The following is a 26,477-nucleotide window of genomic DNA, read 5'->3' as shown; positions in this document are numbered from 1 at the left end:
ATAGACAAAATGTCCCCCAGGCCCTGCGGAGGAAGGTGCACCAAACACCAAGGAAAGAAGCGATCGCTGTGGTACCAAGAGGTACCTCATGCTGGCAAGGCAAGGGTGAGAGTCCCAACCTACCAGAGCATTTAAACACTTGTTCAGTCATGACCAGACCTACTGGGACTCTCATCAGCTTAAGCCGGATCATGGTTGGGCTGGACATTGGCCCTAGGTTAAGGATAGCAATCACCCCGTGGACGCATAGCCTCTGCTGACACTCTTCACGCAGGCTGGGCTGGTGCGGCAGGGAGAGAGAGAGATGTCTGGTCCATAACTTGAGCTAAACCCCTCACAAAAGTGCAAGTTTTGCCTACGGAGGAAAGTTGAGGAGAAAACAAAACTGCAGCCCACCCTGGCCCAGCGCGGCCATCACTGATGGTTTGTCACACACACCCTGTTACCAAAGATTACCCATAGCGGCATAATTTTTTATGTACTTCACAAATAAGCTTATTCTTACAGGTATATATTTTTAACCTTACACTCAAAAGCCCTGTTAAAATAAGTCAAAATTCATGGTGCACCGTCGCATTTCCTGCCCGTTTCTCCCTCTATGAAGGCAACCCCTGCAGGGTTGGTTGTTTATTCATCCTGTGAACTGGGAGCAGGCGTCTTTCCCATCCCACTACCCCATTTCAACAGCTGCATAGAAGCAGCAGCACCCTGGGGCACCAGGCCAGACCTGCTGCCTCGGCCACAAAACCTGTGGGTGCTGCCTCCTGCATTCAAGGCCTGTTCTGACCAGGACCAAAAAGATCCAAGGAAAACATATTAAAAAGACTAAAAAGCAGAGTATACTACACATCAAGAATAGCAAGGTGTAAACTGCTGTCTTTCCAGCTTTAGGAAAGCCTTTGAACCCACACAAGTTATTTATAGAGCCATTTTCTAAATGCCTCCCATTTCTGCAAATTTCTTTCCCATTTCCACAATTTTGATGACAGGAGCAGCTCAGATTTTGTCAAAAATAAAGCAATCCCCTACATGATTGACTGGGGTTCACCCCACATCCCCTGTAAAGGAGAGCAGCAGAACTCAGGCTTAGGGAAAGTTGGGGCAAAGCTGAATCATATTTGTTGTGTACATAGTTTTCAAAATGCTTTTTGCCCAAACTCTACTTCTTTATTAGGCTCTCAGACAGTGAGGGCACTTGAAGGAATTGTGCTTGTTTTCATAGCTGGCATAGCTTCCATGAGGCAAGTCATTCTATTTTACCTTAACTTCTCCTGTTCCAACTTACCTTTTCAACTAGTTTTCCCCATTTTACTAGGGGTTCCTTCAGTGGGCTCCTACTCACATTCCCTCTGAGCAGGAGCCCGGGGCAGACTGTTACAGTCCTGAATAACCAGATGCAATTGTAACTGAAAAAAGAAAAATCAAAGCACTTGGGTAACACGTCCAGAAAAAACAACATTTCCAAAAGGCAAGCTACGATGAAGCAACAGCTCTATCCGTGATATTCTTCTACTGCCACAACAACTTGAGTTCTGGATGTTCCTGCAGAAGTCTTTGCTTACAGTCACCAGAAGCTCAAGGCTGCTAAGGTCACCAGCTTGGAAGCAATGAGACAACCAACTCAGTGGTTCACATGGTTTGAACATTTATTGCAATTCAGTGTCAAAAATGTTTTACAAAAATACATTACTGTCTGCACAGAACAGCTGTAAAAATCAGAGTTGAACATGCAAGGGAAGAAGAAAAAAGTGTGCAAATTTATAATGGAAGGATTTTAACCACACAATAATATTAAACAGAAGTCTTACTATACAAGGGATGCCTTTCACTTCATTATCATCTCTAGTTATAACTTTAAGGAAAAACAAAACAGAACACACGCTCTCTTCCATATATAAGTAGATATTTATAATAGTAGGTAGATTAGTTCCTAAAGATGAGCATATTTGCTATTTCAAATTAAAATGTTCTCTTGGTAGCAGACCCGTTAGCATTCTATGCAGCACACGAAGGCTAAAGAAACATGTTCCACCCTCAGTTGCCCTCCCAGGAGGGGAAGCAGCAATGCTTGGTCAGCGGAGGGGGAATCTCTCTGGTGTTTAAGGCATTAATATACTAGAAACTGCACATGTCAAGGACAAGATGGGTTTGTTCTCCCTAGGGCCAGATCCTGCAAAGCTGATTTGCTACCAATGAAATCAATGGAGGAAGACATGGGATAGAAATGGGGCACCAGTAAAGCACACACAGCTCGGCAGCTGCACACTGACAGCTGTGTAGATAGCTGGCCACGGCTTCAGAGCTGTTAACAAGCGTCACTGTAAGCAGTGAGCTGAGAAGAGCAACACCAGAGTCCCAAACCTTGTAACAGGGAGTCTTCATCAACCTGAGCAGTCATCAGCTCCACAGGGTCTATGTTTTCACCAACAGGCCGTCTAAGAAGAGTGGCATTTTAATTTAAAGCTATGTCTTTTTGGCAAAGTGCTGATCTATGGGGAAGCTGTGCAACGGGTTTGTAAGAACAACCCCAGAGGACACTGCTGGTGTGCTGTACTGAGCAGGAGATAAATGTGAAACAGCACATCTGATTTATTAGCTCCATAATAGAATTTGAAATATTCCTGCTCTAAATCAAATTTTAGCTACTAAGGTCCAAGGAATTTTCTGGGCAGGAAAAGCTGGTTTAGTACCTGCATATGTTCTAGAAGGTGATAGCCTTGCAAGAGTAATTGAAGTCAAACAGAAATGGGGACACAAACAGTTCAAAACCTGGGGGCAAAGAAAAATAATAAAAAATATATTCCCATATACAGAAAGTGTCAGGGTGCAGTTAAATGTTTACATACAAAGCAATGTCCTCCTAAGTTTTCCTAGTCACTTCACAAAATGAAAGGATCTAGAAACTCCCACAATTAAAAAAAAAAGAAACCCAAACAATCTAAGGGGAGGTGCACACATTTCAGGATCAAACTTTACCATACTTAGTATAAATGGCTTAAGGTATGTACAGCTGAAATTGTGCCTCTTGAAGTGGCTATCACATTAAACCAAATACCTGCCTCTTCTAGAAAGCTGAAACAAAGATCTCTGGGATCTCTCCCTTCCTAAGCCTCCTCCCCTCATGGATCTGTTTTTCCTCTTTACAGCACCACGTTCTACACTGTTGCACTGGTTAATGCATCCTCTGAAGATAACGAGCTTTCTCTGGATGTGCTGGCAGGAGAAAACCCCAGAGAGAAAAAACCCTCCTTTCCTAGTATAAGAACTGATGCATGTCTAATGGGAATGCATCAACTAACTGGAAGGTGAAATGTCATTTGAAAAGAACGTTCTATTTCCAAAATACAAATAAAAGCCTGTTTTCCCTTTGCAACAGCTTTGCCACAATTGTCCTAAAACAACAAGAGTTCCTTTTTGTGTGAGAGCAGCCTCACACCATCCTGCCTGGAAGCCCGTTATCACTCTCAGTTTGTTACTCTGCCATCCTCAGCCAAGCAGATGCCTTTGCACCGCTAAAATACTGATCACTTTGTTTGCAAGTAGCTGGACTAAGGTATTTGGATGCAACAGCATTTTGTTTTAAATACAAAACAAGAGTATTGAATTCACCACAATATCTCCCTGTACCAGCCACTTGAGAAACAATGAGTCTCCCAAAGAGATCAAGGTCTTATTTGACAGTGGCTGTAGCAAGAGGGTAATGACTGAGACAGTAACTGAATGAGGCTTATTCTATTTCTTTGTTTAGTCCGTTTTGTCCTCTGGTACAGTAGTTGCTTGGTTTTCTGCTGCTTTGGACACTGCCAGCAATATCCCAGGACCCTACCCAGGCAACACACAAGTGTCTGTATGTATTAACAAATCATCTTCAGCGCTTTGACCCTTTAAGATCCACACAGTGCTAAGAAATAAAAAACCCCACTAATTGAAGTTTTATAAATAGGAGCCTCAGTTGGACGTTAACTATGTTGTCAGCATGACCCATGTTCTCTGGGCAGGGGACACAGAATAAACTCTTTGCTCAAGACCAGTGAAGGGCTAATCGAGGCAATGGCAAGAGCCGAGACATTCCCAAATCGCAGCTGAATGCTGAGATTTTCTGTTTTGCTGTGCAGGGAATGCACTAGGCCGGATTCAAACCTGAGCTTAAAATTCACCCAGTGTCACAATCTCACAGTGGATAAGTGCCATCTGCTAAGCACGGATTCAGACTAGGCAGAACCCCCCAGCATTTCATACCAAAATACCCTTGACCTCCCCATCACAACAGGTTGGCTCACTATGGGTGGCAGAGGCAAGACTGCAAAACAGACCAACCCCAAGTCAGAGCTGGAAACAGAAGATGCTGAGGAACACAGGTTCTCTCACTGCTAGAAAAAGGAACTACAGAAATCTCCAAATAACAGCGGCAAAGCTTCGCTCACTTCACTTGCAGGTTTCTGTCCTTGATGTCCTCATTCACCAAGCCAGATTTCAGCCTCGTCTACCCACTGCCATCAATGCGGGAATGAAAACAGAAACTGGCCTCCCTCGCTCACAAACATCCCCCCAAACAAGTACAAGTTCATTTTTCCCAGGTAACAGCTTTTAAATCACTTTCAGTTGGCATGAATACAGATCAGCAGGCTTATGCTTTCCACCAGCAAACTGATGGATGGGGCATCAACATCAAGATAAAGCTCCCTATCCTGCACGTGTTTTCTTCTCACGTCTGGAGAGTGCCAAGCTCTGGGCCATGGCTATGGGTGACACAGGCTCACAGAGCTCTCTGGACAAGCAAAAGTTTGGGTTTGCTGTTGGAAGGCAGGAGAAGGGCAGTTCTTGTCAGCATTGTCCTGGTTTTCCTCCCCCTTCCCCACTGCTCCATCTAGAGGCAGCTTTTTTTCCCTTTGTGCCTCTTCAAAGAGTATGCAAAGTGATTTAGTTTGCAAAAATGCAAATACCGTCAATTTTTTAAAATATAAACAGCTGCAGAAAAGTGTTGAAAGTCAGTTATAAAAATGTAAAAAAAAAAAGAACAGAATATTTAACAATAATTAACTCAAGTAGTTCTTCCTGAATTGTCCTGAGTACTCCTCTTCCTCACAATTCTTTGTACATAGTCACACACAACCCACTAAATATTTCCCCTTCCGAGGCATCCTGCTTACATCATACACAGAGAAAGTGCTATACAAGAAATCTACTAGCAAACAGCAAAAAAACCCTTTCCACTGTAGGTTTTCCAATTGTTAAAGCTGGATTCTTCTAGCTCCACTGTAGGGAAAAAGTGAGGCATTGTACACAACAGAGATTGTGAACCAGACCACGGCCTCAGTGAAGTTAGGAGTTTGGCTGCTTACTCCACAGGACTGAAAATTTAGCTCTAGGCTAGTTTTAGAAGATCCCATAAAGAAGGTCAGCACTGGAAGTGGAACGGACTAGGTTGGGTCTTTGCCACTGGCATGGAGAAATAACCAAAGATGTCAAGTGCCATGGTAGGAAATCCCTTGCTTACACCAGTCCCGACCGCTGGTTTTAGGCAAATGCTGACCAATTTCTTCATGCTGTCTTGCTCATCACCCTAAACTTCAGTAGTCTGAAATTAAACATGATGCTACCAGTCTTCCAGTGAGTAAAAACTGCATCATTTCACTATGCTCAATAGCCCAGTTCTCCCTATGTTTTACCAGTTCCAAGATGACTGAATTCACTTGACAGAAGTGGGAATACAGAACCATGTATATGTTGGAAAACATGGGCTTGAAGAGCCATATTCTAACTTCACTTGGGATTTCAACCAGTGCAATTAACCTAGTGGAGTTGATACAAATTTACATTTTGAAATTAAATCCAGTCCTTTGTTTCTCTATACTAGAACTTCCTCCCCTTTAGATAATCTTCATCCTTGTGGCTTCTTTTCTCTTTTGCTTAAGTCTTCCATAAAACCAACAAATTAAAAGAGGATGGAGTAAAGTCTTAGGTATTTATATGGTGCCTATCATCTAGGCATTCAAACACCGAGTAGAGCAAGAAAACTCATGTAAAGAGGTAAGCATTAATACAAGAAAAGATGCTTTCTATCACAAACATTTCCCTTTAAATCATTGTACAAAATACAAAAGTTCACATTGTACACTGGATTTTTGTTTGAAAGGTACTCAATCTATTAGAGGTAGAAAGTGGTATGGTGCGATTCTCTTTTGCAAGTAGGCTAGAGTTCTATCCTAAGTATTTCAGAATGTGTCCTTTTTAAAAACATAAAAGTATTATTAAACTTGTCACAGGGATATTTTTCATAAATATTTTTAAAATGTCATATTTATAAATATGTATGCTAAATAAAACCAGATGGAGAAACAGTTCAACAGTCCTAGCCTCATATTGCTTTCTCTCTATTAGAAACAAACCAAGAGAGTTCTCAAATGGTTGCGGGGCAAATCAATTTTTTAACTTCGAAAAACAAAACATGAAGTTTTTTGCCCTGTATCTTGTACTCTGATCATAAAAAAAGGGACTCTGTACAACATGCTGCATTTATACACCAGACCTATGGAAGTCTGTATTCCTTAAGTGCTGCACGTCAGTGAGCAATTTCACCTTTCATCTCCGAGATACTCTTGTTCCTTGACTCAGGAGCTTTGAACAAACATGAATATTTACACTATTTACAAATGGAGTGTCCAAGCTCAGTGGCATAAAGTGTCCTGTAAGAATCGCGTAAGCTGCGGTGACCCAAGTTCAGAACCTGAACAAGTTGATAAAGTCTTGTGGCGAAAGAGAGGTGGAGCACGTCTCCGGGTTGTTGGCTGTGCAAGGGTGATCAGTACCCTGGGAAAGGAGAAAACAACTCCATTTAGAGAGACTATGGAACGGGCGCCAGACCATCAGCCAACTTAGCGCTGCCCCTCTGCCAGACGTCCCACTTGCAAACAGAGCAGAGCCCAGAATAATATTTCTACTCTTGTCAAAGCAGACAGCTCAGAACTGGGCTTCTAGTAGCTCTTAGGGCCTACTGGCAAGTCAAGAGAAATGAAACCAGCAAAAATCCAATTCACTCTTCTCCCCTCTTCTCTGAGGGAAGAGAGGCTAGACCCCACCATCAGCTACAGGAGTTTAACACCAGAGACATGCCTTGGAGATCAACACAGTGGCCAGCAGATTTTTGTCCTGGGCTATTTTGTAGCCATCAGCTCCTGTGACGGCTAATCCTGTTGCCAAGACCTCCACCACCATGTAATGGCTAGGAGCTGCTGGCAGTGCCAAGACGATTTACTGCAGGCAGCCCTACAGTATGCCTGTCTCCCCCTCCCCTCTGGCCTTGATCCCCTCCTGTTCAACGTAAGGAGGGGATCTCAGAAGAGAAAAGGTCTTAATAGTTGAGGGAGGATTAAGATGTAGGAAAACACTAGGTTACACAGGCAAAGGAACTGCAGCACCCTAAACCACCTGCAATCAGAGGAAGCTGGTCCCACCAGTACCTCATACCTTCCAGGAGAGGATGTGGCAGTGCCTGCACAGCTGCAGCGTGTCACCATACTGCTCCTTCCGTGGGTAACACCTTATGAGCTTGAAGTACATCTTCTTCCAATCCAGCTGTCCCTTGTCAGATAAGATTAGCCGTTTGCGAATCTTAAAGAAAAAAATAATCATAGCAGGTCAAAAAAATTATTTGTCCTTTCCCACTCAGGTTGTTCTCCTCTCCCTCACATAAGTGTCATCCTTGCCAGTCCCTTAACAGTTCCCTTGTAACACCAAGAAAGCTCCTGCTCTGAATATCCAGCAATAACCAGCTTCCTGCGTGCAACTGCCTCATCCAATACTATTATTGGGCTCCATCCCCATTTCATGAACATTACTGTATGAAAGCCTGAAACCCTGGGAGCTATTTTATACTATTTTAGCCATGGTTTCTGGCTGGCAGGACAGTAAGTATAGTTGCATTTAACAGTTTTAGAAGTTAAAGCATTTTGCTTCTTCATTGACTCTAAGAGTCAGTGATTTGTCACATTAGCTTGGGAGACACCCATCTTTCTTTCAGAGGTCATTAGTTGCAGAGACCGGATTTGAATTAACTTGTTAATAGAAATAACTTCCCCAGAGTCACTTACAAAGTCAGATCCAGAATGAGCAAATAAAGCCAAGTCAGCAGAGAAATCTGGCATGTGGTCCCTGAAGCACAGAGATCTGGTACAAACACCCCAGACATTCACCCGTGAACAGAGAGAGGGATTTTTGTTTGTTGTTAAGTTTAGAAGACCCCAGATGATTACCAGCCTGCAAAGGGCCAAAGATGTTTACACAGGTACAGCACGGGTAGCAGCAGGGCTGTTTTCCACATACTGTCCTGTCACTCACAAAACAGCTCAGAGGGGATTTCTTGCTCTAAAGGGCAAGAGAATACGACTCATTGCTCATGGACCGCATCCACAGAGATTCTCTGCGAGGGTGTCAGTCCCTGGGACATCAGGGTGACTGCTGGAGCTTGCCTGCACGTTTTCCCTCCACACGTGGGGTGAGGAGCAACTGCATGACTTGCAGTTGTTACCACCTGGATTAGGGTTGAAGTTCACCATATGACTAATTCCTCAGGCTCCTATTTCAGGAATCATTACTCTGGCTTGCAAAACCCTCTACATAAATCATCTTCATAGCCATTCTCATGCCAGTCTGTATTATCAGCTTGCGGCACAGCCTTTAGATCCAAGAGACAGTCAAGTAAGAGCATCCTACCCATGTGTGTTCACTTGCTAGTGGGGTACAAGTAATTGATAGCAGTTTCCAACCCTCCTTGTACCTGTCTGTCCGTAAAGTGGTACTGGCAGAGTTTCTTCCACAGCAGACGGTCTTCACTGAGCACTTGCAGGTCGGGAGCCACCTGACCAAGGCTAACTAGGTCTCTCCCATCACTCAGTCGCTGCATGATGTTCAATTGTAAACATAACGGCAGGTCTGTGAAAGTGGTTCCTTTAAAAGCAGGCTGGAAGAGACAGACAAAACTGAGCTCACAGGAAGCTGAAAACCCAAGCAATTCTAGCTTGCAGTGGAGTTACTGCTTTGTAAGCATTGCTCTTCACACAGAAAACAAGCAGAAGTTCCCTCTTCTGAATAAGGAGACATTTTACATAGAGACCTTTGACTTTCTGCCCCAGAACAGTTTGAGGTATCCTCAAGTAAGGGGACGTGTTTGTATTACAGTAGTTAGAAGCAGAGCTGCAGTCCAAGCCTCCTTCTCCCCTTTTAGTCCATCCCACGTCCATACTCGTGAGACTCTGCTCCCAGAAGCACCACTACCAGCTTTCACTACAGCGGGACGCTGGCTACATCGTGGTATCAGCTATTAACCATCCAGGTCTCTCCACCACGAGGGACATCGACATTACTTCTCAAGTTCAGCCTCCTGTTACACACATTGCTGGAAATCTCATGCTCTTCTGACATGTGTTTTAGCTTATGTCATCACAGGATCCTCCTGTAACCACAGCAGGATCTTTCCCTGCATGGCTTCCCAGGTCACTGCTGGCAAGGCTAACTTCTCTTCTGTGAGCACCTGAAGGACCTGCTCCTTTCCCATTAGCTGCAACCATAGTTTTCCAGGCTGTTCAGCCACACCAAAGCACATCCTCACCTAAAGAGCCAAAAGCCTCCTTCACCCCCCATCCACCTTCGCCTGGTCTATGCAGGGTCCAGGACTTTTGCAAGTCCGCATGGTGACACAGGTCCAGGACAAATTGACCACGATGGATCAGCTGGTCCTGCACTCGGGGGAAATCCAAGGCACATCTGGGAGCAAGGGATCAGCAAGGACCACAATCGGGCTACAGCTGCTCCAAAACCAGCCCCAGCCTTATTAAGGCAAACAGCAGCTTTTAGGATTGGGCCCCAACAAAGAAACAATGTTAGACCGATGTGCCAAGTTTATCATTTACCCTGCACAGAGATGCTGCTATTTTAAGTCACAGAGTCACAGCACCCGTCTCACAATTGGCAGAGCTGTGCACCATTTCAACCGAGAAGCACACAGACCGCCATCAGCAGGGGAACACTGCACAAGGCTGCTTTTAATCATACAGTCCCATCTCCAGCCATCCCACTGCACGTAAGCCTCCACGGCACAACAAATATGCCTGTATACAAACAGCTCCCACCTTCACTTCAGTGCCCAGCCTGCCCAGACCATGCAGCACTGCCCAGTATCTGCATGGTCCACAGCTTTTCAACCAAGGCATCATTTTTAGCTATTTCCACCAGCAAGACAGGCCTGAAACAGCCCCGCAGGAGTGAACTGTCTCTGCCATCTCCAGAGGACATTTCTTCCCATGACAGCCTTAACGCTGTATGCCGAGAGTTAAGCTGCAACCGTACTGCCTGGTGACACATAGATGCTTCCTTGGTACAATCCACAGGTCCAGACTCAGTGTCCCTGCCCGTCAGTGCAAACTGAGGTCATGTTTGGGGTAGGAAGAATGCACTGCAGCCTTGGATCACCTCCCACTGATCTCCCTTGCCAGCCTGTCTTTTACATTCTCCTGCATTCTCTCTACATATAAGCTTCACTTGCACACAACAGGTAGGACTAAGGTCAGAGGTTCTTGGGTCAAAAAACCCCAAAGTTTATGCTTCTGTCTTATTTCTGAAGAAACCAGTATGACTCAAGCAAATCCTTACAGGTTTTCTGAGTCAGGGCCAAAGACTTATCTGCTACTTTTTTCCCTCAGTACTCCTTTCCAGGACTTTTCAAACATTACTTTTTTTGGAGAAAGAACACAGATTACATCACAGTAGATCAATATGCTGTCACTTTCTGGAAAGAGGGTTTTTTCTAAAGCAGCTCTAGCACACACTCACTATTTTGCAAATTTTTTTTTTTTTAAAAAAGTTTAGGCCTTAGCTGTTGCAAGACATTTCCTCCCCTCAGAAACACCAGAAGCACTCAGTGCAACTGGCTGCACAGAGCTGAGCTTGTTCTTCCTTCCTCTAAACTCAGCTGGTTTTGTTCTAGCTTGCCCTGAAGTCATCTTCAGTGGTGTGAAATTTTTTTTTCTGCAAGCTTGACATCTATTTTATTTATTTTAGAAAAGTGTCTGTAAACCTATATGTAAGTATACATAAAAGGCAGTTCTGTTCACAAACAATATTTTGATGCACTTTTGTCTGGATAGGCAGTGTTCTTTGAAATGCTTGTCTGTGTTTTATGAGTCCCTAAAGTAGGGGGAAAAACCCCACATGGTACTATGGGGCTGAGCAGCAGGAGGTAGGTCCTGACCTGTGGTGTGCTCAGGGCAGCAGATGCCCGGGTGGAGCTGACCCTGGCCCAGGCCAGCTTCCCAGCTCACAGACCTGCTGCCCCCCAGGAGCCACCCCGCAGCGGGGCTGGTGCTTCCCCTGCAGGGCAAAGGGAGCTGCAGCCAATCCCAAGAACTGGACACCAGAGGTGGGGCAGAGACCACCATCAGATAATGCACTGCTGCTTTTGCAGCTCTTCAAACTCCCTGGGACCTCCCAGAGTTCATCTTCTGCTGTGTTACTCTAACTGAAGGACTGGAAATTGTTTCCTTGCATTCCCAGAGAACACATGTAAAATGATGGAAGCAGGCCCTTTGCTTAATTCTTTGCAAATGCCTCTCTGATTGACCCACCAGGGAAAAAGGTGCTTTTTATAGTCCCTTAGGCCATGCCTTAGTCTGCCCAGGCAGGAATTTCACAGTCCAGTTCACTGCAGAAAAGTCCTACAAGGGGCATACCAGCACAGAGGTCAGTACTGGGGAGAAGCTTTAGCATTTCTGTGGAGTAAGTATCCATTTGAGGTCGAAAAAAGTCTAGACATGGTTCTGGACAACAACTGGTTGTAGGTGTCCCTGCTTGAGCAGGGGGGTTGGGCCAGATGACCTCCAGAAGTCCCTTCCAACCTCAACCCTTCTGTGATCCTGTGAAGATTTCATTCCCATGCAAAGCCAGGTTAGGAATTTATCAGCTAATACATCTTTCCCATCCCCACAGATGCTGTTGAAAAAACAGATGTTGTGAAAGCAGGACTCATCTGGCTGGAACAGGCAGCTCCAGACTACTGGAAGAATCATTGATATTTTCAGCCAGGAAGAATGAAGTTATGCAGCTATTTGGAAATTTGCATTTAATTTACAGATTAAACAAATCTAAAAGCCTCAACTATCTGATAAACAAGTTTTGAAGGCAATTTCTCAGCTTGAGAAAGACCGAGTTGACTTTTCATACTGAGGCCTAAACCTCTGAAGACTCTCAAGAGGGGGAGATGGTTTCCTGCCCAGCTCTGTTTGCACAGCACCTCACAGCCATTAAGGAGCCAAGCCACGGTCTGTGACCAGTAACAGCAAGCATGATCCTGGGTTGTGTACGCTGAGTTTGAATTAAGGGACACAAGCAATGCTAGGAATGCACCCCATTATTCTGGCAACTCCAGGTCCTTCCCCAGCACTCTGTGCTTCCACTGGGAGTACAGTGGGATGCAGTCACCCAAGGGAGAGCTGCTACATGAGAAGGTTTCATGAAGAAGCCACATTATTTTTAACCTTTGGGATTTGTGCTTACCCTGGTGATCTGAATGTTGTTCAGCTGCTGCTGCCAGTGGAGAATACTCTCCATCCTGTGCACCCACATGTTAATGTTTCCAACCAGGACAGACTTGCCAACCCGTTGAACCAGAGTGCAGAGGGATGTGTAGAGGGTCTGCAGCAATTCTCGTATTAGCCTGATGTTCTGCTGATCTTCAAGGACTTTGGAGGAACAGAAAAGGTTAAAAACAGGAACTGCCCAAATCCTTTTCTGAATCTCTATGTTTCTAAAGCAAGTCACATTACCTGCTATAACCTTACAGGCCAAGAGAGCCAGCCTGCACTTTTCTTTTTAGAGGAAAGCACTTAAACATTAGCCAGGCACAGCAGGTTGGACAGCAGATAGAAAGAGATCCTCCCAGGATAAGCAGATATCTGCCCTTTCTGCAGCAATTCCCGTTTCCAGCCACTGGCAGCCAGCCAGCTTTCTCCTCTGATATGCGCAAGAGGTTATCTACATGCAACTCTTCCCCATCCACCCCAGCTGATCTGCAGGGAGACAGCTCAGGATCTCCTTTCTCATTATGTATACACACATGAGCAGGGCACTGGATTCCCAGGCTTCAGCCAGAGCTAAAGCATCAAGGAGGGAAGTGGCAGATCTCAACCACAATTCAGCCCCCCTAGCAGGTGAAGACAGCCCTCGAGCATTCCTTTCCTCCGGAGCAGTGAGAGCACTTGATGACACAGCAAACTGTTGACAACGCAGCAGCAGAGACTGCCGATGTGCCAGGCTGGGGGCAGGAGCTGCCATCCCTTCTGCAGTCAGAAATAGGACTCAGTAGGATGCAGAAGGGGTGGCAGCAAGGGAAGTTGGAGAAGGAGGAATCGCCTCTCAGATACCTACCAGAATACAGACATTTCTTCCCACTCCCCTCCCCACAGTCCTTCACCGAGAGAAAGTGGAACTGCACTACAGAAATAAGCAGGGGTGCCCCTCTTCACCCATCTCGCGTTGCCTGACTATTCTCAAGGATGTGGTTCGCACCGAGTACACCAGATTAAATCAGACTCCTCCTCCTCCCCCTTGCTGTTTCCATTTCTTACCTTTCTGCACCACTTTTTCCAAAATGTTCATGTAGTTTTTCTGGGCAATGCCACTCAGTGACGTCAGCTGAGACTTTGCTATCAGCTCCAACAGCTGTGGATAAAAATAGAAGTTGCAAGCCTTAGAGCGCAGAGATACCTTTCTAATCTTGACTCCTGGTCACATGACATAGCAAAACAGAGACTTGTTTGCAGCTTGAAAATAAAAGGCAGACAAAATGACGGAGCAAACTAACGCAATGGGGAAGGAGAGCAGAGGCCAAGTAATTAAACCCATATTGAAAGGGGTTAAAAAAAGGCATTCTAATGATCTTCAGAAAAAAAAACCAGCCCTTGATTTCATGGTTCAGAGATGCAGAAAAACCACAGAGCAGTGCTCAGACTGACAGCCTCTATTCACACCAAGAGAACAACGAACAGCCAACGTCACCATCCTTTACTGGGGCATAAACAAGCAGTGTTATTAGGGAACACGAGCAAATGCCTGTTTGGATGAGGATATTATTGATGGGGCATTAATGAGAATCAGACTCCACAATTTACGTCAAACTCCGGGGTTGCACAGGTTTTGTCAGAGTGCTGTTGCCATGACAGAAAGGTTAAGCACCACATTAAAAACAAATCCTCTCTCCCCCAACCAACTCCTATTCCCCCAAGGTTTCCTCCTCTCTGTTCAGCTCTTACAGCTGCAACACCAAACCACCTCTCCCTGTTTGTCCTGTTTACTCGTTAACCTCTCCTAATGGAAATCTCGCTTTTACTTTCAATTAGGATTTGCTTCCCATAACTGATCTCCTGACTCACGTACAAGCCAAATGCTGAACTTGGGTTGCAGTTGCTAAAGGAAGCATTCCCCATGGGGAAGATGCCCTCTCCTCCTCAGTTCTCTACCACCATGAGAACAGCTGTGGAAGTTTCCTATGGAACATGCTCTGCAGAACATGTGGCCCATGATCTTCCAAGCCTTCCTCCCTTCCCCCAGCATTATATAAATACACAGACTGTCCACGTGTTAGTCCATTTGTTTTGGATGTACATAGCCTTCTGTTTTATTTTAGAAAGGAAAGGAAAAACCTTTTATGCTACAAATCAATCAACACATTACCGCATGACTAGCTTATTAATCCTTTATCATCTGCAGCTACGGTATCCCATTGCTGGCACCACAGGGAACCCAGAGAAGGTGCAACTACTTGTGTCAAGTAAGATGGCTTTTGACAAGACATGATAAGTCATGAGCTGAACTGTTTGCACTGCTATAAGAATGACAGGAATGTATCCAAAAAGTCACCGGCAGCTTGCCATGAAGCAGGGAGCTCAGTGAGAGGTATTACTGCATTCATTTGTCAGCTCTGCTCGCCTCAGGCGCTGGCATGTGACTGCCAGTTAGGAGCAGTGAAGTCGCCTAGAGTGACCGATCTCTTCTTCCGTTTAATTTCCAGGCCAACACCATCATCAGATGGCTTTGAGTTTACATTCTATTAATATCTTGCACCTCGCATGACCAAAAGAAACAAGATGAAAAGAAGACCTGCACTAACTCCTGTGAAGGGCAGGCTACCTGTTTTCTTGGCTGATTTGGGGAAACAAGAGATGCAGGAGAGTTAGGTAATTATTTGGTGCAGAGGTATCTTGCTATATCAGCTATACTGAGACCACAAGGACTAGATACTCAAAACCAAGGCAGTTTGCAAGATGTTTGGAAAGTTTTATTTACTGGAGGAGGAAAAAAATATCAGTGTCCCAAAGTAGTATGTAACACTCTGCTTACACTAAACTATTTAGCCTTCAGACCTTTGATTATAGTGATCAACTTGCCAGACTTCATCTGTACATCAGCTACACATGCACCCAGATCAGCTCTTCTGTGCATAAACAACTGCTGTCTCCAGATTGCACTGTTCTGGAACTGGCACAGAGACAGCTTCCTCCAGGCTGTGTGTTAGCAATGTTGTGCCCATTACTGAAAACACCAAAATGCACCCAGTGATAAGCATCATGTAATGCAATACCGTAAGAGCTAGATACCAGGGCCATTCTTTAGGAGGAAGAAGGATAAAAATCTCAGTTCCTTGAAGAACACTAAATTAGTACAAAATTAATTTAGCCAAAGGAACAGACTCAAAGTTGCCTTGTCTGTGTTTATCAAGGTTCAATTTATGTTCAGTGAACCAGCTCAGATATCATATGTCACCTCTTTTCCCCTGCAGCAATAAACACAGGATGAAATTCCATATGAAAACTATGTTGTGAATACTTCGAGGACTACTCCGCTCCCCAGCAACTGCTGGCTGAAGCAACTAGCTAGCCCTCCAAATCAAGACATTTTTTATTCTTCTGTGTTCATATAATACACAAAAACCAGATAAGCAATACAGTTCATCTGTGCCCCACGTGTTCCAGTGCACTGAAGGTCTTTTAGTGTTGGCACAGACCCAGAGTAGGGTCTCAATTAATGGACTGCCAAATTGGGGTCTACAGCATTATAAAAAAATAAATCAATGTTTCCACTTGCATAATACAGACTAAAAGCAGACTGATGAATTCAGATTAGTGCTGAGTAGGGTAAAAAGGCTGGAGAGCTGCAAGCATGTGTTATGATGTGGTTGCATTACGTCCAGCCCACACTCAACTGAGAGGGACAGATGGTAGGAGAGAGTGCACAGCAAAAGGTTAAGAGCAATTTTAAAAGACCTGCTTTTCAAAAACACTAAATGATTGCATTCCAGCCAATTTTAACTGGGGCTGGGAAGTCTGCATCACCTCTGGAAAACAGGACATTAGATTCCAATTCACTTTTTCACGTCCTCAGAAGTTGAAAAGTGTGACCTGGTAGCTTCCCCAGAAAATCCTTCCTATCACCTCACCCCTATTTTGTTTGCTCTCAGAGGTCTGACAGAGCCATGGAGAAAAGGCAAGAGATGCAGTAGGCTATTCCAGAGCCTCTGTAGAGCTGGCAGGAGGCAGCACCTTCCACAGCAGGGCAATAACCTGCTCACTTCCCCATGAGTGTGATGGGGCTCCTGCTCAAACCCCACTAGCAGTTGGTCTAAAGCAGTCAGTGCAATGAGTCACTTAATTCCTAGAGCAGAGCAGGGACTCCTCCCATAAACATCAGGAAAAAACCCAAACAAAACAGTGCCATGTGGCAGCAAACAAGGGCCCTTGTTTCAGGGCCATGAAAACATGCTGCTCTGCACCCATGACTACTGTGCACAGCATTGCTTAGACCTGCTATAGCCAGATGGCATCTCTGGCACTGCCTCAGTTCAACACCAGGGCATGCAGGCAATCCATACCCCAAATAACCCACAGCTAGAGGCTTAGAGCACAGAGCCAGAAAATCCCCAGCAGACCCACCAAACAGGAGGGTGTAACCTTGCCTCAAAAAGGGAAATGCTTTGTAATGATTAAAATCACAAGTCTCAAACTACTGAAGTGTTAAATCCACCTTTGAATAACTCCAAATCAGCTATAGGGAAGCTGGACTACACCCTGTGGGGATCCATAAGCTCCTCCTGGTTGTTGATGTGGTTCCTCACATCTGGACTGCTTAGAGAAATGTATAGCAATGCAAAATTCCTCCTCTGGCCCCTCCTTGTTCTCACAGCCCTTCACTTTCTGTGGCTGAAATGTCACATTGGGTTTCAGCTGGGAGGTAGGCAACAGCAAGGCAAGTGATAATGATTTACAGCACAGGTGCTGACAGATCTCCATGAGACAGCATTGAGCTGATACTCTTTCAGCATAGCTTAAATCCAGGACTCCTGGAACTAACTGCTATAAAAACTTAAGAAACAAATTTAAGAGACTACGTTAGCAGGCTGCACACTATCTACATCATGTTATTCCAGAAGAACTGTGCCCATGCAGCTTAATTTGACCTAAGCTTTCATGATCAGAAACAGCACCTTCCCTCGAGACATTACTACACAACCATCATATGACAAATCTTTCTGAAGGAAGCAGCCTGCAAAACCTCACTGTCATCTGAACAGAGTGTTCCCAAAGGAGAACCAACAATTTATGGGCTGCAGACACTTTTGTCTCTGCTCATATTACTTATACTTACAGAACACTTCCAGTCTTTTCATTAAATCTGTAAGACCAGAGAAAACAGGACTGCTTCAAGACCAAGAACAATTTGGGTCCTCTGGGTCAATCACACATCTTACTAGCTCTAAAAAGGGAACATTGTCCTGTAACATGTGGGCAGATGTATAGTTCAAATGATCAGCAAGGACCAAGTCATGGCACCAATACCTGTACTTAGCACTTCCAGGGCTATATCAGCAGACTGTCAAGACAAGATTTATGCTGGAGGAAAATTTCTTCTGCTTCAGTTACATGAACTCACTGGCTATGGGTGATGGTATTCGCCCATGAAAAATACCTGCCAAGCTTCTTGCAGCTCACACCAACACCTCACTTGAAGGAGGTACTCATTTCACCAGTTCGGAACTCCAAGAACTTTGGGTATATCAAGCAGCAGACACTTCTGTATGACAAAAATCAGCGCTGGAAACTGTAGCACTTAAGTTTGGAGAAATTCAGAAAGGAATGCTTTGGGAAAGACAAGCTGATGTTCAGCCTGAAAGCCTATTTTGCTGTCAGCAGTAATGCAATTTATTTCTCTATAGGGCAAGTTCGAGCATAGCCAGCAGAATCCCAAGCCTGCAGCTGTTTCTCTCCTTTCTTCCCCTATGGACATCCTCATATTCTCCCCCAGCCTCCAACTCTAAACTTCCCTCCTTGGAAAGCATTTGCTTTATGAACTAAGTAGTGTGACATTAATCAGATACCCCAAGCAACGGGTGGAACTACAGAGAACAAGGGGAGGAAGGGAAAAATGTTTTGCCTGCCAATGTTCCAGGCATTTTCCATGTGACAAACTGCTCATCTGTGTGCTCTAGGAGGCCTGTGATTTGCAGAGAACCATAAACAAGATCCACATCTAGGCAGAGCTTTTCATGAGTAAATCTGGCACATAAGGCATTTTATGAGCTACTATCCACCGGAGACTTGGCCGATACAAGCCTTTCATTTTAAGAAGTCAGTTTTATATTTGATCCATGGTACCAGGTTTAATATCTTCTTTAATCTGCCAAACCACAAGTCAGTCTCAATTAGAAAGCTTTATACTTCTCAGTAGTGCTGTATCCTTAAAACTACTGGGGGGAAAACTACTCTTAAAAAGCTCAGAAGAGAGGTAATTTGTCAAAACAAGGACACATGCCAACACCCATACAGAACACTGATTTTGGATACACAGTAGATTTGGGATGCTTTTATGAAGTCCTTACGGGGAAAAAGGGGGAAGGTCAGCCTGGGCCAGCCCACCAGACCACACCAACTTCACTGAAATTTGAGTTCATTCTTCAAAAAATGTAACTGGACTTCTGCTCAATCACTGCAGTCTCATGCAAGACACCCATCACATTGGGCTGAGCAGAAGCCCATCACGTGGCACAGTGCAACCTGAGGCCACGCTTAGAAGTCTTGAGTTCTTCATTGTCAGAAGACAAAAAGTCTGCCAAAGGAATCTCTGGAGCACCAAATACAAGTTTTATTTTATTTTCCTCCTTTATATTTGACTAAAGGGTTATAGCCTTGGCATGAACTGTTCCTTCCACAATAATCCCCCTAACAATGCCACAGCTGTGTGTATATATATCCAGTATCAGAAAACACTGAGTACCTCAGTGCTAGTGATCACCTTCTCTGTACAAGCAGGAAAACAAGTTGTCCCGGGAACAGCAGAGCTAGGACAGCCTGAGTTTCCATGGACTTGTATCCCACTTTGCCTCCAGTGCCCTTCCTGCACAGTGGGTGAGGAATCACCACTGTACCCCTCCCAGGGTGAGGGAGGCTTTCACAGACTCCTTGTCACCTAGACAACAGGTGAACAAAGGCAAATCTGCTCAGATTATTTCTTCCTCAGACACTTTTCATGATATTTGACTCAAAGGGAAAGCAATACCAATGCTGCTTGCTCCAGAACCTAAAACCTGAACAGCTGGTGCCTCACCAGTGATCAACTGCTGATGAGATGTGAAAAGGAGCTGTTTATAAACAGCCTCAAGTTAATAACAGGTTTGTTGTGGGTTTTTTTAATTGAATTCCAAGCCTTGATAAGCATTCTGAAATTCAAGATCAATTTGCAGATCACATGCATATAAACATACAAGGATCTGCAGCCCTCAGGACAGTAGCTCCCCCAACCACTACCACCCTCCTTGGGCACCCAAAGCCTAAAGAGAAGTCCTGAGCTGTTATGCAAAGCCAGAGCATGGGGAACCTGGGGCTGATGGCTCCTTCCTACCAAGTAATGGTGTCACCTACTGAAATTGCTGCCAGTCACACAGGATTATGAGCATCCATGATCCTTAACAGAGAAGTTAAGATCAGTGCCTCCAAGAGATCCAGCCCACCCTCTCATTCCCAAAATTCTCAGGTCCCCAGAGTCTCTCCTGTATCACTTCAAAGATGACAAAGCTCCACAGCCCTCTCAGAGCTGAAGCCTCCTGTGCAAAGAGGTCCCTGCTGCTCCATGCTCCTTGTGGGGCTATGGGAATCATTTAGAAGCTGAACTGAGAACTCAGGAATTAGAAGCTAAATTTCCTGGGTTTCAGAAGTGAATTTCACAACTGAAAAGTAGTAGGAATGCTAGGCTAAGGACAGCCCATCTTCTACATTGCCACCACCTCCCACTCATGTTAACAGGTCAAAGAGAAGGTTTTGGGAGTCTATTACACAACTTCCATCAATTACTTCATGCAAAGCCCAACACCCCCACTTGCATGCTCAGACCTCTTTTTGCCAGTGCTTCCCATCACCCAACTGGTGCTCAGTTCAGAGCCTCCACCACCACAGCAAAATAAACCCTGGTCTTTTACTCACCCTCACAACGTAGTTGAATCGCCTGGAGTCCAGGATAGCACTTGAGAAGTCAAGTCGGTTGAAGGCTTCTCCCAAGGTGCAGTAACCATGGCGCTGAGTAGAAAAAAACAGTCTGGGTCATGTTTTGGCAGACATGAGTCCAGACAGCACCAGGAAGACGTGACCCAGGGCAACTCGATTTAGCAAGCTAACGGGTACAAACCATGGGACCAGCTCACAGCCAGAGGAGGCAGGCCTATCTCCTGCAGAGCCACAGTTATTGACGTCAAGATTGGGTATGGCCCAATGTAGATTATGGTAGTTTCCCAAGAGTGACCCAAGCTCTGCTCATGACCCATGAATTTACGGGTCAGAATGAGCCACACATTCCCGGGGTTCAATATATAGCATGAGTTCAGAGTGGTCTCACACAGCTGCTTCTCTCCATGAGTGCAAGCAAGCCGTTGTGATGAATTCCAATGATTTTCCATGTTAGGACTGTACTGGGTGAAAGCCAAGAACAGTATTATGGCTTGGTCTGCAAATGGCTGGTTTTTTTAACTGAGGGAAGCAAACAAGTCATATTTTAAACACATGTACAGAACCTTGTACAGCAAGCCCTGGCTCCCTCATTGGGGCTTAAAATCATTACTGAAATTCCAACCACAAGCCAGATCTTCCACTTATCTCTTAAGGGCTTCTGCTGATTTATATCAGCACAGGATCTTCCACTGCTTGGAAAAAACAGTAGAAAAGGGAACAAAGAACCTATGGAGGCACTCACCTCTTTTGTGCTCCCCTTGTGAACGTAGATCCACTTTTCCTGGTGGAAATCTGTTAGGACAAAGACATTTTGCTCAGTTAATCTCAGATGGCTGGATCTGTTCTGCTCTCAACAATTACAGCCCTTTTAGCGCAAATGAAGTTATTTTGTGTTTACACCACTGCACTTGAAACCAAAACCAGCAATTTGCTGAGCCACTTTGTTTCCGTACTGCTTCATTTGAGACTGCGGCCCTGAGCCTTAGAAAGAGCTTCTGTTTCAGTGACACAGTTCAAGACTGTAAATGTTTAATCTGCCAGCCACAGATATACCATAGCACCTCCTCTTCTTTGGTCCCAGACAGTAAGTGTGGCTGACAGCCAGGTTTTGTTGTTATTGATTTTATTAACTATTCATTACCTTGGTTACAGGCTTGGGATTGAATGTCAAATTTGAAGTTGAGCAAAAATGTCATGAGACACCAGGCATGTGGGACAGAGCTTTTAGCAGTGAGGTCAGGCTCAGAGGAGCATGCTTGTGCTTGCAGCTAACTTGCTAAAAAAGAAAAACTTATTTGGGACCAAAATTTTCCTATTTCTAATTGCCCCTCCCTTCCCTCAGAAATGGGAGTTGTCCCATCCACTCCCAAAAATAGCTTCCCTGTACCCACCACATGCTAACTCAGTTTGCAGAAGAGTCCTTACTGTAACAGCAGTTATACTGCTTGATCTTCCTCCCACCTTGTTCTCACATGGGCTTTTGACCCTTCTTCCACCACACACTGGCAATGCAACAGCTAATGTAAGAAATTCTTCTCCTCATCCTGCTAGATTCCTTTCCTTAAAGGAAATACTCTGCTCCTGGAATCTTTTTCCACCTAAGCATGCATCAACATACTCCTGCCTGGTACCAAGTGCCCAAGGACAAACCCAGTCTTAGTTACAGGCATGCAGACCCAGCATCAGGTCCTTTTAAATAGGTCACAGCAGAATCCAGCCAAAAACTGTCATGGTAACATTTGTTTGTTCAGAGAACCGAATTCACAGAGGGGCCAGATTTTGGCATCAGTTTCCAAAATCCTGGGGGATGCACAATGAGCTAATAGTAGTGTGGGAATTGTAACTCATTTCCTCTGTGTATGTTTACATTTGTAGGCTTCACATATAACTCCAGTACCTATCTTGCAATCGGACCAACACAGACCTTGCTGTCCCTGCAGGCTCCCCCAAGTCCTCCCACAGTGTGCAATCTGAGACCCTGGCCGCTTGCTGTGCGTACAGAAAAATTTCAAACCTTCCATTGTTTTGAGCAAGCTGAAATCTTAATTCATTTTTCATGCACTCTGCACAGAGATAGGATCAAAGCTCACATTCAGGCTCATAGCCTCCAGTAATGTAGATTAGTACTCAACATGCATATGGAAGGAAGAATAAATTTAGCCTGTTGTGCACAAGGAAGTCTACAGGGGGAAAAAACTGGAATTGGTTCATTTGAATGTACCATAGGAAAAAATTACCCTCCTTCTGACAAACAAATGACAAAAATTTGAACACAAGCAGCACAACTCCTCAGAGCAGGGATTACTAACAGGGGCATAAATCTTCACATTAAACTGTATCCAAGTTCTCTACTTAGGTCAAACATGGGCACAAAGCCCTTCAAGACACTCTGGAAGACTCCTCATGCACTGTGCAAAAGCCATAGATATGAAGCATTTTCCATTCTTCTGCAGCAACTTTATTTAAAAAACCCAAATAGACATCTTACATTGAATCTTGGCTTTGTTATTCAGCAGGTCTTTTCTTCTCTTCTTGGCAGCAACATCATAGTTCAGGCTGTTGAAGAGATTCTCTTTATTGTGATCATCCTTTTTACAAAAGCTGTGAATGACACAAAGCAAGGATTCTGTTTATTTCTGCAGTCTGCTGAATACTATGTTTCCTGCAAGGAGAGAAAATACACAGATTTTCATTGTGAGCTCCAAAGCTCCCTCCTTGCAGGCTGCTCTCGAGAAGTCTGCATGCAGTTTTTACATCCAGTAATGGTATTTTTAAATGAGCCTCTGGTGCCTCATTTCTGTGCTATGATAACAGACAGGAGCAGGTAATGCAGATTGCACAGTTAGTGTTAGGACACTGTTGGGCAGTATTCTTTTCCTCCCTTTAACCTGTTTCTATGTTTAAGTGACACCATACCCTCCTACTGTAGGTGGTAGATCCCTCTGAGCCAAACTTCTACAAAAGGATGTATTTAAACATCTCTGAGGACACACATATGCACTCAAAATACTTAACAAAGGAGTCCCTACAAAACATTCTTTCAAGCTTACAGGAAAAACTCAGCTGAGGTTCAGACTTGGCTGGTGGTTTTCCAAACCCCACATAGTAGTGACTGTACAAATTAACAGCTAGGATCTCTTGTCCAAGAGTGCCAATCTTCTGCATTTGCTGGAGCTCTGCTGTAACTATATTATTAGTGAAGGGAGCTATAACCCCTTATTTCCTTTGAGGGCAATGAAAGACTATCTATAAAGAGGCTGTGCATCAACATCTCCACATTCTGCAGACCTGCAAATCAGCAGATCCAAGCAGCAACATGAAACTGAGAAGCCCCTAGGCAGCCACAGCACTGCAGTACAGATCCCTGGGGGTGGCAGGGGAAGGCAGCATCCACCAGGAGCTCTCAGAGGCCCCCTACACATAGCATGCTGCCCAGAGCTGTGGGGGTGCCTCACAGGTGCTGGGGAGAAGACAGGTGATGCATCCAGGAGAATGAAACAGAGCCATCCTCACTGCTCCAGCAGCTTGCAACAGATGGGAAAAGGTCTGTCAGCAAATCATAATTCAAAGAAGGGTCCCAGGCACCTTGCTGCACCTCAGCTGCTGTGGCTGGGACACCTCAGGGGCCCTCACAGGTGCTGAAACATGCTGCTGCTCACAGCACTGGGCAAGCTTCCTCTGCAACAGTCACAAGGACCTTACACAGCCAGGCTGCTTCCTCTACAGACCTTTGTTTGCATTGTTCAACCTCCACAAAAGTAACATGAGCACCATACCAACTCACACCTCCAACAGCTATTCAGCACAGGCTCCTGCAAAGCAGTGAAACCTGCAGGATGAGGCTCCTTGTTTCACCCTACTGATCACAGAAGTGACCAAGTCCGAGTTTCAACCCCATGAGGGACCCAGCAGAGTCTAGATGGGTATTCTGGTTTGGCACCTGCACATGGCCCCAGAGGTGGAGGAAAGCTCCCCCAGCTTCAGGACAGCACAAGCCTCTACACCCCCTTCTTGTTCCAAGCCACCCCTCACCAAGCATGACAGCTGTGGGGAAGGCACCACACCTGCAGGCTCCACCACAACACTGCAGAGGGGAACAGTACTGACAACAGCTCAGGGAACCAGATACTTCTATCAGCTGGAGCTGGCTCAGAAGAACATAAGCCTGAGAGCAGAACATCTCAGCTGCACACTTCCCCATCCATGCTGCTTTCTGCTAGGGGCACCAAAACCTGAGAACAGAGTATGGCAGTAAGGAGGAAGCAGTTTTGAGATGTTCAAGCTCATCTTTTATCAGGCTTGCACAAAATCAGTAACAGGCCAGGTTAACATGCCCCGGGCAGTGGCAGAATCCAAGCCCAAGAACACAAGAGAGATCTGCTTTAAATCTTGTATGTCAACAGCACACCCTTGACTGTTGACTTCCTACTGAATGACTCTGTAATCTGAAACCTCCATGACATCAGCAGTAGGTGCATTCCAGTATAGGAGGCAGATTATTCCCCTGTTTATGTACTGCCAGGTTTCCACACACTTCTCCAAGGCATCTTAACAGGTTGATCAGTTGGGCATCAGGACCTGGCACTGCAAGGACCTCAGTTCAGGGCCAGTATGTCATCACCTCACTTTAATGCAAAAATGGATGTATAAACATGTGCCAAACTCAGTATTCCCAACACACACTACCAGCCTGACATTCTTCTACCTATTTACAAATCAGATGCTTTAGATTCTAAACTTGATTTTTGTTTACAGCTTACATAAAAGAGGGCAAGAGATAGAGACCTGCTACAGAAACCTCCTCGCGCAGTAACACCTCAGTGGTTCACAGCAAATCCCTGTTCGCTCTAAGCCCCTTTGTCACAGACATTCCTGACCCATCCCTCAGCCCGGCCCCAGCAAACCCAAACCTGACTGCACACAGCTGAAAAGAAGATGCGGCTCTGCAAGAAAAGTTTGGTTTTGACAGGAGCAATCTGCCCAGAGCCCATTACACCCACGCCACTGCAAAGGCTTCCTGCTCGAACAACACAGCTCCGCGGCGCTTCACCATCTTGGTGTTCTTGTTGTTGTTTTGCAGCCAGATTAGTCAAACCACACGTAAGGTACATTACTCATGGTCTGGGGAAGATTTACAGCTTCAAACACATCAGCCTTCTCCTGCCCGAGAGCCGGGAAGCCCGAGGAAGGGCTGTTTTAGGATGAGGAGGGGACACCTCCAGCCCCCCAGAGATGCTCCCCGAGGGCACATCGCCCAGGCCGTGGGGCAGCAACTGTTTTCACCTTTTCCTCGCTCTTCCCCCCTCATCCCGCAGCCGCAGGGACGGACAACCTCCGTGCCCAGCCGGCCCGGGACCCCACCGAGACTGGGGAAGATCCGTTTTGGGTTTACAGCAGGCCCGGGGGAAAGCCGCCGGGCCCCTCCGTCGGCAGGCCCGGCCGCCTCAGCGACACCAAGGCTCGGGGTGATCGGTAGGCCCACACAGCGACCCCCGCCGCCGCTGCAGCTCGGCGGCCCCTCCACCTGCGGCTCAGGCCGCCCCCGGCCGAAGAACGGGGCGAGTAGCCACCGTCCATCTTACCGCCGCTCCCCCCGACCCCCCCGGCTGCGCGCGACCGCACCGCGGCGCCCCCTGGCGACGCCGCCGAGTGAGGGGGCGGGAGCGGGACCCAGCCGCCACCGGTACCTGCTGATGTCGCCGACATAGCCGCCGCTCTTCTCGTCGAGGAAGCGCGTCCAACCGTCAGCTGTCTTCACCCAGCTCTGCCCGGGGGAGCGCCAGTCCTGCCCCAGGAACGGCATCGCGACAGGACGGCGGCGGGACGAAAACCAGGACGGAGAACCGAGACCGGGAACCGAGACCAGGAACGGCGGCGGGACCGGTGGCAAGACACAGCTATGCGGTAGGTGCCGCGGCAGCGGAGCTACGGGCTTCGCAC

The 26,477-nt window shown here is 45.8% G+C and overlaps 1 protein-coding gene across 1 annotated transcript; it reads right to left on the bottom strand.

Annotated features, from left to right (window-relative positions):
- Positions 1-1,628: 1,628 nt before the first annotated feature.
- FBXO32 (F-box protein 32) lies at positions 1,629-26,477 on the bottom strand. The gene is made up of 9 exons (XM_054815109.1): positions 26,225-26,477; positions 23,026-23,138; positions 21,280-21,329; positions 20,517-20,609; positions 13,617-13,710; positions 12,547-12,731; positions 8,777-8,959; positions 7,468-7,611; positions 1,629-6,810 (listed from the first exon to the last, which is right to left on the bottom strand). Exons 1-9 carry the CDS (start codon positions 26,338-26,340, stop codon positions 6,721-6,723), a joined length of 1,068 nt encoding a protein of 355 aa, XP_054671084.1. The 5' UTR covers positions 26,341-26,477; the 3' UTR covers positions 1,629-6,720.

The sequence above is a fragment of the Grus americana genome, chromosome 2, assembly GCF_028858705.1.
Source record: "Grus americana isolate bGruAme1 chromosome 2, bGruAme1.mat, whole genome shotgun sequence".
Taxonomy (NCBI): domain Eukaryota; kingdom Metazoa; phylum Chordata; class Aves; order Gruiformes; family Gruidae; genus Grus; species Grus americana.
This window is presented reverse-complemented; position numbering and strand designations above follow the sequence as displayed.